This window comes from Chaetura pelagica, unplaced genomic scaffold (genome assembly GCF_000747805.2).
Source record: "Chaetura pelagica isolate M959 unplaced genomic scaffold, ChaPel_1.0 scaffold221, whole genome shotgun sequence".
NCBI lineage: Eukaryota > Metazoa > Chordata > Aves > Apodiformes > Apodidae > Chaetura > Chaetura pelagica.
Genome location: NW_009952533.1, coordinates 12,389,454 through 12,401,238, shown reverse-complemented (window position 1 = coordinate 12,401,238; position 11,785 = coordinate 12,389,454). Strand labels below are relative to the sequence as shown.

Below are 11,785 nucleotides of genomic sequence, written 5' to 3'. Positions count from 1 at the left end.
TGCTGAGCCCAAAGCTTATGTTTTGCCATCTTCCAGGAAGCTCCTGCCTTTCCTTCTGGGTACAGTTTTTGGGAACATGACTGAATCTACTGCTCACTGCTCTCATTTCCATTTCTCCCCAGTCCCTCAGGGCCTTCATGGTCTTTAATGTAATTAAAGAGCATTAAGGTAGAGCTGTTATCTCCACCTCTGTGTGCACTACAGGGCAGATGCACTTTGTGACATTCCTCTTGGCTGCCCAGGTTGGTGACGTACTGAAACTTGCCAGAGATCCTTTTTGTGCCTGTATACACTGTTAACCTAAATAACACTGAACTAGGTGACACCCCCCTTGCCCCCCTACCCCCATTTCTGCTGCAGCTGAGAATTTTGTAATTTTCTCTCTTTTAAAGGACATTGGTATTAAAATGTGACAAGGGACAGACAGGAAAATGCTTTCTCTGCTCCCTGGTGCATTTCAAAAAGCTGTGCCTCAAACACCTGTCCAAGAAGTACTGAAGAGCTTACTTTTTCTTCTTATTTTTTTTAATGTTTAGAATCCTCTCTTCACATCCCATTTAAGATAATCTCTACCTTCCTTTCTCTGTGGGGAAAAACCAACTTACACAAGCAAAATGTGGGAACTTGATGTGTAATACAGATGGAACACAGTGTTCCTTTGAAGCTAGCAGTTACATTATTACATACAGAAAATCATGGGTGGAAACCTTTAAAGAAAATCAAGTTTACTGTGAGAATCAACAGCTGTGAAAAATGTAATTGGGTACAGCTGCATCAGAGTTTAAAAACAGATTTCTCATATTTAAGTTTGCAGCTGTCTCTGGCCCTTTCCACACTGAAAATGCATCATATTCCCTAAATCATGCATTTGTTTGCCTTGCTTGAGCTACTTCACTATAAGGTCTGCTCCACTTATGTCACTAAGAGTTCTGCCTGTTATTTTCCTTTTAATATAAAACTGTCTCTGTGGCTAAAATGTAATGAGGCAGTGGACACAAGATTAATTGTTCTGATGCAGTGAACCTGATATTATTTAGAGACTTGGCAAAGTGCACGTTTTTCTGTTGGAATCTCTAAATCCCTCAGAGATAAGCGTTCACATTCACTCTGCAGTTAACTATGAAACTGCAAACATTTAGTTGGTTGCCAAATGGATTGATAGGCTTTCAGCACTGAACTCCCTCAGAAATTCTGGCCTTAATTAGCTAGTCACTGTTCTCATTAGTAGAAAATTAAGACCAATAATTTAAGTGTGGTTTAAGGTTATTGTGTTTATTAGATACGCAAAATAACTGTATTATCAAAATTGGTTGTCTAGTTTGAGAACAGAGTAATCTCTAAGCCACGTTTCAAGCTGTGATTTTAATTCAAACAGTAGTTTTCTCTTTTAAGTTGGGCAAGCTTTAATTAAATAGCAAGTTCCATTTTATAGGTAGGCAACGCATGTTCAAGTTGAACTTGTTCTTGTTTACAGCGGAAGACTGAACACTGTTTTCCTGAATGTGACACAAACATCTATTTTTGCAGCTGTATGTGGTTGGGATGAGATATGACACTTTAATTGTTATTAATTGATGCTTTTTCTTGGTAGTGCAAACAACTAGGGCAACTACTAAATGAGCAGGGCAGCAAAATTGTCTCTCGTGCCTTGCAAGTGATTGCTTCAAGGCAGGGCTTGCTGCAACATGTTGCCTGGCACAATCCAAACAGCTATGCTGTTGACCAGGCCAAAAATGTGATGCTAGTAAGAAACAAAGGCAAGCCCCTAATGAGATAAGCCAATAAGCAACCTCATTTTCAGCAGTATCGTGTAAGCCAAGGTGCTCCCTGCTTTTCATGAGATTTACTGTGGGTTTGGCTTATCTGAAAATTGTGTCAGTTAGTTCAGGTTTCCAAACACATAAGTGTGCTCTGGGTTTGGCATCCTGGCATTGAGACCTTGCTGTTGTGTCCTTAATTTCACCCATCCTGATCTGCATTGTGGGTTCCTGGGTCTCTTGCCAGACAGACTTGCTTTCACCTTTTAAAAACTTGCTTTACTTTGAGGTTTTCTCCATTGCTGTGCTGTTCTCGTTAGTACTTGGCTTCCAGCTCTCATTGTGGAATACATGGTCCGGGGAAGGTATCTGGCAGATCTCTAAAGCAAAGGAGTGTTCCTGCCCTGGTGAATACAGCATTGAATTTATTGGCAGGTGTTAATGGCCTTCTTCCTTCAGCAGTGGATGGGTGGGAGCACGTCAGCTGCATGGTCCTGATATTTTATAAAATATGCTAAAATTCAAAGCTGTACAGATATCCTATTTAAGACTTGTTGTGTGTGTATGTGAAAGATTTGTTTCTCCAGTTACACATCAGTCATCCCACTGGAAGCAATGAGTAATTTTTTGCCCATGTGAGGTTTGTGGTTTTTTCTAGGTACCTCTTAAAAAGGGCAGAGGTATAGGCAGGTGCCTTGCAGAACAGTTGCATGACTCATAGCAAAACTCAATGCAGTGAGAACATGCCAACCGAATTGCTTCCGGCACTGCACTTGAACAAGCTGGTTGCTCCTTTTGTCTTCTCAGTGAGCTTTGCAACATAATTTAAGTGTCAATAATTGACTGCAGGCTTTATAATTAGGGAGTATGAGGTAAATGTCTCTCCACCCAGAAAGAAATGAAAAAAACATTACTATCAATATTGCGATTAAAGGCAAAAGGTGTTTTTTCATTGTTGATTGCATTTGTTGGTTTCTTACCAGTTTCCAGCTATAAAATATTAGAGTAACCCAAATGATGAGCTAGTTTTGAAGGTTTGTATGAATTTCTATGAAAACATTGGATGCTCATCATGGTTGAAATGGACAAGTAGAGCCAGATTTTTGAAAGCACTTCTTGTCAGTATAAACATTTAGGTGAATAACCAAACCTGTAGCGCAGCTCAGCACCCATTTTTTTCCCCCTTGCTTTGTAACTTTCCAAACAGTCATGTTTACAGCACTGCTGAATCCTTCTGCTGGTCTAGCTTTTGATGTAAGGGATCTTGGCAACAGCCAACAGTATTATTCATGGAAATTCACAGAATACAACTGACATTCCTGAAATGCAGAAGTACCTGTACTTTAGGGTTTTCTTCCCTCTTTCGTAGCAATTGAGAAAGTAGATGTGACCATTTTTACTGAAAGAGGAGCTCACAAATTGTTGCTTACCTACCAGTAAAACTTACTTATCTTCATTATGTGAACAGTTCCTGTTTACAGTGAAGACTATGTTGCTAAATAAATGACAAATTATAATGTCTCCCACTCTTAAAAATAAGGCAGTGGCTGCATTCACATATGGCACCCCCAGCACTGCCTTTGCTCTCTAACCTTCCCTGCAGTCAAGCTGTACATGCACTCGAGTTCTGTTTATTTCCTTTTTCTATCGTGATCTGCTTAATGTTATATTAAGAAATGAATGAGTACACGTCTAGTAATGGTGGATTGCAAACATGCATTCCACCCTGCATACCAGAAGGAGCATCAAGCCCACAAGCAAAACGCAAGTGATAAAAGCACAATAGGCAACAAGTATGGGACGGAGTCCTTTGCATTCAAAAGAGACTCTTGTCTCACTGTGGTTTTGGATCAAAACTAGAATATTATTCTGTGTAGCTGCAAAGCGAAAAGAGAAATTAAGTGGGTAAGGACAGGGATCTGCTGAGAATGGCAATCCAGCACGAAATGTGAAGCTGTGGATGCTGTACAAGAATTACTATGTAATTTAAAAGTGGAATTGAAGGTGTGATAATTTTTTAATTCTTATCATTTGATTGAATTTATTTTTAATGCTGGCAACTAAAGTGGTAGCTCTAGTACAAATACTCTTCTGGAAGAAAGGGAATAGCCTTATACCTTGACTCAGTGCTTGCTATTGTCAGCATGAGCATACTGTATTGACCATACATGTGCAATATGCATATTAAAGAGGGCAATGTATTGATAGAACCTGTTGTGCTATAAAATAAATTGCTATTACCTATGTCTATTAGTATTAATGGTGTACCAGATACCCTGCTGCTTAATAACATAGGAGAAAGAAGAGTCAGCCACTGCTATTGACAGCTGGCATTGTTGCAGTGAAGTCAGTGCCTTCTGATTTTGAAGAGGGTAGAGAGCAAGTACCAGATCTCTTCTGGCCCTTGCTCTAGTGTATAAATGTTGGCATTTGATTTTTTACAAAAAAAGGAAAACCTCCCACTGTAAAAAATTATCCCCAACAATACTCTGGATCTTGCGTAATAGAGGACTTGTTTTGGCTGTGCTCCCCTCCAGACAGATCAGGGTCCAGCAGGATGAGGGAGACCCAGTTCCTGGTCCTCAGAGGATACCAGCTGGCTGGAGAAGAGCAAGCAGCACCACAGAGAGGAGTGCAATAGCCAGCACAAGAATGTGACCACATATGGGGTGTACTGGTTTCTCTAGCAGCCTCTCCTGCTGTGCCCTGTACACAAATAGCTGTTGGGTGGGATGATCATGTGATGAGAAATCTTGTCCGTGCTGTCCTGGTCTTACCCTGTTTGTTTGTTTCAGGTATGACGGCAAAAAAAGCAGAAGCCCTCTTCAATGACAGTAAGTGAGGGCTTTTTAAGCCTGGGAAATCTCTGCTTATTGTAGTTGCATAAACGGTCTCTGAGCACTTTTTCTGGCCCTTAAAAGCTTTTTCTCATCCTTCTGTCTAATGAAGTGATGTTGTACTTCACACAGATGAGCTCTGTGTTTAGAAATCCTGCTCAGTCATGACGAGGCCTTTTTTATTAGTGTCTTCTGGGATATTTAGGAAGACTAGCTTGAAAACAGTGGTGGTGGTGTGAAAATCCCTTCTAGAAAAAGTCTACACCCACTAGTTTTCTGGTTGGTTTTCTTGCAGTGAGATCTTCCTTATGTTAAAAATATTGGCAATTCTGTGAGAAAATACAAATGATGAGAAAGGAGCAAGTGCTGAGGGATCTGTAGAAATTCCCAGTATTGGGCAGACAGAGAAGACACACAGATCCTGCTGCATATGTGTCTATGACGTGCTTCTGCCTCCAGCAGTGCTGGTGTGGAAGGCAGAGGGTGCATTGTAAATGTAAACCGTGCTATCTAGGAAACAGAGGACTTAGCCAGTGAGGGCTGAGCACTGCAATGCTCAGGACACTTGTTTATTTACTAACCTGATCCACTTGTTGATACCAACAAGAGCTTTTAGACTGTGTTTGCTTAACTGTGTATGTGGACATGTAGAGACTAAGCCATGCTTCTACATGAAAGCTAAGACATTTCAGATGACTCCTAGGTGTACATAGTAAAACTGAGTGAGCAGGGAGGTCTTCCAATAAATAAAGGAACTTAATTGCTTGGGCTAGTTGGCTGCACTAATGTCAGGCACAGCAGCTAGCTGCAAGCTGTAGTACAATGTTCCTAGAGGCAGAAGAGTCCTTATCACAGATTTGAGTGCATTTTATATTTGAGCAGATTTTAGAAGCAATCTGTGTTATAAATAGAGTAAAACATCTACTTAAACAGAATACTCCATCAAGTCTAATCCTGCCTGCAAAGGGCAGACACCCTGTCCTCCCTCTGATGTAAAGTATTAGAACTTCATCTTGGAGCAGCGACTGCAGAATCTGTTTCATATATACTTGCCTTAGATGCTGTAGCATAGGAATTCATCTCCACCTTGCTACGTCTTATTTTCCTATACACACATTAAAGGATGAGATTTATACCTGAAGCAGTATGTTGTTCAATTGGTGCTTTAAGGATGGCAGCCTAGCAGAGACCTCTAATACAGCCTGCAAGTGAGAAAATCTCTAATACAGGCTGCAAGTGTCCCAAAAGCCAGTAGGATTCGGCACATAGAGAAGAGTTTGGAGTAATGGCTTTCTGTGTTCTCTCAGAAATTGGGAATATGTAATCTTCTTTAGCATGCATGAAGGAAGGTAGGACCATAAGGAAATGTAGAAGTTACATCAGCCTGTGGTTATAATGAAAATGTTCTGGATTTTGAAATGGCTAGTAGCACAAAATGGTTTCTTATGGAAATATAAGACACTATGATTGTCTTCTCAAAGTATTGATGTAAAGGTTGAGGTAGTTTTTTGTTTTAGATATGTTTTTTAAGCTTTCAGAGAAGGAAGTCAGCTTGTTTGAAGATTTAATAGTCATAAAAAGCCATCTCTGCTTGTAAGTTGGGTTTCTTTTAACTCTGGAAATGTTTGATCAGGTCCTTGCGAGCAGGCTGTAAAGTAATGGAAGATTAAATAACGTAACTTTTTGCATCCATTTTAGGTGCTGGTGTTCTGGGGCACTGATGGAGCTGTAAGATTTTCCCTGTGTTTTGAACATTGACTGCTCAGGTGGTTGATAGGATTGTGCAGTTGTAGGACCAGTAACTGCAAATTACCAATAGCTTTCAGGAGGGAAACATGCTAGTGCAGACAGTCTTATCAGTTATGGTATATTCTCCAGTTTTCCTTTCAAATGGGAAGTTATGGACAAGTAGTCATTTTAAATTTCTGAACAGAGCAGACTCTACACTGAGCACATGAGCTTCTCAATATTGTATGACTTTTTCCCCCCCCCCCTCAAACTTATGAACAGCTTTCAACCTGCTCTGTTATTGCTGCTGCATTTGACTATAAGGTACTGTTAACATAACTTTGTGCAGATCCTAGCAGGAAGGGGCAGAGGTTACACTCTGTGTGGCTCCAGTGTTTTGCTTCTGAGGACTTCAAGGGCCGTGGGGCTGGCAGCTCTTCAGTGACGTACGTTTTGGCTTTGTCCCCTCTGAGCCACTGTCTTCGGGAGACAGGCAGTGCAATGGTTTGGATTGTGTTGTCACTACGCAAATAATTCTTAGCTCTGTCTCTTTTTCAATGGATTGGGATAGTCCTGTCTGTCAACTTTTCTAATGTCTAGCTGAAATCGGGGCCTGGATGAAAACTAGTGGGTCTTGGTCCAGGTAAGATGGATTTGAGGCTGTTTGGATGGGAGAAGAAGGCTGAAGCAGCTCTGTCTGTTAAGTAAGCTTCTAAAGCTACAGAGGAGCTTCAGCTGCTCCTGAATATCCTGAGTTTAGTGGCTGAAACAATGGATATTTTAATTTGTCTCTGGGTTTGGAGGATAATACTTTTTTGTCATGGCTGCACACTGTGCTAGAGGTATAATGCCTTTGTAATCTGTGGCTTGGATGTGATACTCTTTGCCTGAAGTGCCTCTCTAGGTCCAGTTGCAGACTGCCATTTGAGCAACGTGCAGTTGTCTGTTTCCATGTGACATCATTGTAATGTAATCTGCATGCATGCGTGGTAAAAACCCATGGCTCGGACTAATTCCACCTTAGATTTTGCCTTGTTCATATTTTATCTTAATGCCAAATTTCCTGGGACATTAAGGTTGCCAGTCTCTGTATTTGGGAATTGTCCTGGGTGTGTGTGGTGAAGGTTTTGGTTCCTGATTTTGGTTGCTCGCACAGCTAAACCTGAATGGTTGACCACCATAGCTTTCCATAATAGTCCATTGTTCATTCAGGCTTCTAACAGAATGGGTTGTGCATCTCTGATCTGGGGGGCTGGTAGAAGGTACGGTTTCTTGCTGTTGTTAACACTGTTAGAGAACCTAGGTGGTGTGTAATTGCACATATATTTTCCACAGGCATACTTACTAAACAGAACAGCTAACACACTCTTTATCTTTTTTTGACAGTCTGTGGGTTACGGCAGAATAGAACAGTCAAGTCAATGGCAAAATCAAAAGCATTGAGAATAGTCGGTGGATTGACTTCTGCAGAGACTGGGGACTGGCCGTGGCAAGCTAGTTTGCAATACAATAACATCCATCGCTGTGGTGCAACACTCATCAGCAACACGTGGCTTGTATCTGCAGCACACTGCTTCAGAGAGTAAGTTTCTGTCTTAGAGAGAATCTGCAGCAGAATGTGCCCCATGTGTATTAAGTTGTGTTGCTTACCAGACTGTACCACACCCCTGACTCCAGGGGAACAACCTTCTGCCTTGGAGGAAAAAAGTCAGGGTTAAGCAGACCCATCACTTGAATGTTTCAATGAGAAATTAAAGACTGACTCTTTGAAGCAGAACTGCCAACTATATGAGTGGAAATCAATAGCCAGGTGAAAACTCCAGGAGGCCAGCGTGGATGAGCAAGAAGCTCCTAGAAAAGCTCAAACTGAAGAAGGAAGCATACAGAAGGTGGAAGCTAGGGCAGGTACCCTGGGAGGATTGCAGAGAGGTTGTCTGAGCAGCTAGGGATCAGGTAAGGAGAGCCAAATTCCTGCTAGAATTAAACCTTGCCAGTCATGTATACAGGAATAAGAAAAACTTCTGTAAGTATGTTGGGGATAAAAGGACAACCAAGGAAAATGTTGGCCCTCCCCTGAAGGAAATGAGAGACCTATCTACATGGGATATTAAGAAGGCTTAGGTTCTCAGTGACTTCTTTGCCTCAGTCTCCTCTGGCAAGTGCTCCAGTCTCATTGCAAAGGCCACAGCAGGAGCACCTGTGCTATGAAGACAGGCTGAGAGAGTTGGGGATGTTCAGCTTGAAGAAGAGAAGGCTCTGAGGATACCTTATAATGGCTTTCCAGTGCCTGAAGGGGTCACAGAAAAGCTGGGGAGGGACTTTTCACCAGAGAGGGTAGCGATAGGACAAGGGGTAATGGTTTTAAACTGAAAGAGGGTAGATTTAGGTTAGACATCAGGAAGAAATTCTTCACCATGAGGGCAGTAAGGTGCTGGCATAGGTTGCCCCGGGAGGTTGCAGAAGCCCCCTCCCTGGAGGTGTTTAAGGCCAGGTTGGATGAGGCTTTGTGCAGCCTGGTCTAGTGTGATGTGTCCCTGCTTATAGCAGGGGGGTTGGAACCTGATGATCTTTTAGGTCCTTTTCCAACCTTAACTATTCTACAATTCTGTTATTATATCCAAAATTAATAATGGAAATGAAGTTTTCTAGCAGAAGAGCTTTTTTATTTTATTACACCTTATGGCCACAGAATGGCTGGATCAGGGCAGGGGAGGAGTATGACACCATGGTTCAGGAGGGAATGAAGGATTGCCCTCCCCTAGCAGCAGCCCACAATTACATGGGACTTAGTGTTACAGAAAGTGATGGATGCCTTAAGAATCTAGTAGGGAGCTAGCTTGAAGAAGCTTTACAATAAAAGTGCTCACCAGGTTTAAAGTCCCGAACACTTAATGTTTACAGCTAAATACTTACAGCACTCTTACCTTTTTCAGCATGAGTCACCCTCAGAAGTGGACTGCTACTTTTGGAGCTCTTTTGAAACCACCAAGCTCAAAACGATCAGTCAAAACTATTATTATTCATGAAAAGTACAGCTACCCAGAACATGATTATGACATTGCACTTGTGCAGCTCTCTAAACACGTTGAGTTCACGAGCAGCATACACCGTGTTTGTCTGCCTGAGCCATCACAGACTCTTCTGTACAATTCTGATGCTATCATCACAGGCTGGGGAGCACTTACTAATGATGGTGAGTCCTGAGTCTACCAAGTGACCTGTATGTTATGTAAACAGTGGCTCTGATCTGCTCTTGCATATAGCTACTTCTGTAGCTATCTGTTGTATGGCAGCAAGTCTCATGCTTTGTCTATAAGAAATAGGTCTTTTTAGCTGTAAGCAGTTTCTTGTTCTAAAACTAGACTGAACAAAGAGATACAATCCACTGAAGCAGAGAACAGGAAGAAGCTCCAGATAACTCTGTGGGCTTTCATGTAAATGTGGAGAGTGAGCTGCAGATAGCGACTTACCCAAGCTCAAACTCTTAGCAGGTCATGCTAAGAGTAGATTTAGCAATTGAGTCAAGATGTCTTCATTTCTTGTCATCTGCCCAAATTGCTAAGTAATTTATATGCTGTGGTATTATATGGAACATGTATAAAATATCTGGGTTTACACTTAAGGCACTACGGTATCATGCAATTGTTACTTATGTCTTAATGGTGCAGTTCCTAAGTAAGACTATGAGTATGTACCTTTTTCCTAAAGACCTAACCTAGACAGATCAGTAAGGAAAACATCCATATTAAACTAAATCAAGCTGGTCCTCCATAAGAGAACATTAAATGTTCTTCCTGTATCTAAATACTGCAAAATAATTCTGTTGATAAATACTCAAACTGTATTTTTCCTTAGGTCCAACTCCAAATGTTCTTCAGGAAGCAACAGTGAAACTTATCGACTCAAACACTTGCAACAGAAAAGAAGTGTATGATGGGGACATAACACCCAGGATGTTGTGTGCTGGATACTTGGAAGGAGGAGTAGATGCTTGTCAGGTAACCACAGCTGAAAATTAGCAATGTTTGCCTTTCAGCCTGTAAGGTTTCCAGTTTAACTATGATTACCATGTCTTGCTATTTCAGTATCTGAATTTAGTCTTTGAAAGTGGTCAACATCTTAAGGAAATACTGTCTAATTAGAAGACCAAGTTTCTGATTAAATCCTGTTTGAAATGTTATTGACTAAAATAATTTGTTGAAAGGATACTGGTTATTGTAAAAAGAAAAAATAATTACTTCTTGCTTTCTTCTCTTACTGGACACACCTTCCTATTTATTGAGAAAATTATATCTTTCTTAATTTATTTTTTCCCTGCTCTTCTTTCTCTAGGGGGACTCTGGGGGACCACTGGTTGTTCCAGACACTAGACTGATGTGGTACCTCGTGGGAATAGTGAGCTGGGGAGACGAATGTGCTAAACCAAATAAACCCGGAGTTTACACACGAGTGACTTATTTCCGTGACTGGATTACCTCAAAAACTGACATTTAATTCCAAAATCACAAGTGGATTTAGCTACATAGACTACGTGTAACTCATACATGTCTGTAATTCCGAAAAGTTACTTTTTTGGGTATATATATTCCTGTGTAGTTTTGGTGGAAGCAACCTTTGCCCACAACAAGGGCTACCTTTGCTGTCAGAGATCCTAGCCCCTTGTGAATTTATACTAAACATGTGAGATTGCCTGCCTCATCTTTGAACCTTGAAACATTCTCACCAGAAATCATGAACTGACATAATTAAACTGATATTTGAAAGCTACCAATTTACCTGCTTTTATAAATACAAACATTTTCCAGGGAAAACAAAACAAAACATATTTCTGCAGCCATGGCCTCGGTCTGAAGCTGAACTTTCTTCCTCCAGTGAAGCAAATGCTGTCACAGCTGTGTTTCTAGAAAAGTGAACCCTTCATTATTATTCTTGTTAGAGACTATAACCTGCACAGAGTGCAGCTGAGACCCTGCTCACCCTTCTTGGTTGCTTTCATACAGCTAACAGTGGATCACCCAAGACTGAGGGTAGGTCTTAGCTAAGGAAAAGGAGGATTTCTGTGCTTGCCATAATTTGGAGAGGAAAACAGAAGAGTTTGGTGATCTTCTTTTGAAGTGGATTTTTAACAGCAAATATTTTGTGAATTCTGTGAAGTTCAAATTACTTGAAAGCACTATTGTGGAAGTGCTTTATCAGAACACTGTGCTGCTACCTCTGCATCAGTTGCCTTCTAGATTACTCTGTTCTACTCACACTATGCTTAAGACATAGAAAAACAAGCTCTACCTAAATTTGTTTGTAGTAAGTGTGTCCCCACCAACAACCTCCCTTGAAGGAAAACTAGCATTTGCACTTATGCTAAAGGGAGAATAAATATTCACCACAAATAAACTGGAAACTACCTTTTTAATTCAAGAAACTGTGCTTTTCCAAGGGCATGCAAGCTAGTGGAAAACAGCTCAC

The 11,785-nt window shown here is 41.0% G+C and overlaps 1 protein-coding gene across 1 annotated transcript in view; it reads left to right on the top strand.

Moving 5' to 3' along the window:
- Positions 1-10,816, top strand: part of LOC104398863 (transmembrane protease serine 11E-like) — a 38,172-nt gene extending 27,356 nt beyond the window's left edge. The window contains exons 7-11 of the mRNA XM_010009016.1: positions 4,553-4,591; positions 7,709-7,904; positions 9,256-9,515; positions 10,178-10,320; positions 10,655-10,816. Of these exons, the coding sequence (XP_010007318.1) occupies positions 4,553-4,591; positions 7,709-7,904; positions 9,256-9,515; positions 10,178-10,320; positions 10,655-10,816 (800 nt within the window). The remainder of the gene's footprint in view (positions 1-4,552; positions 4,592-7,708; positions 7,905-9,255; positions 9,516-10,177; positions 10,321-10,654) is intronic.
- The last annotated feature ends 969 nt before the right edge of the window (positions 10,817-11,785 follow it).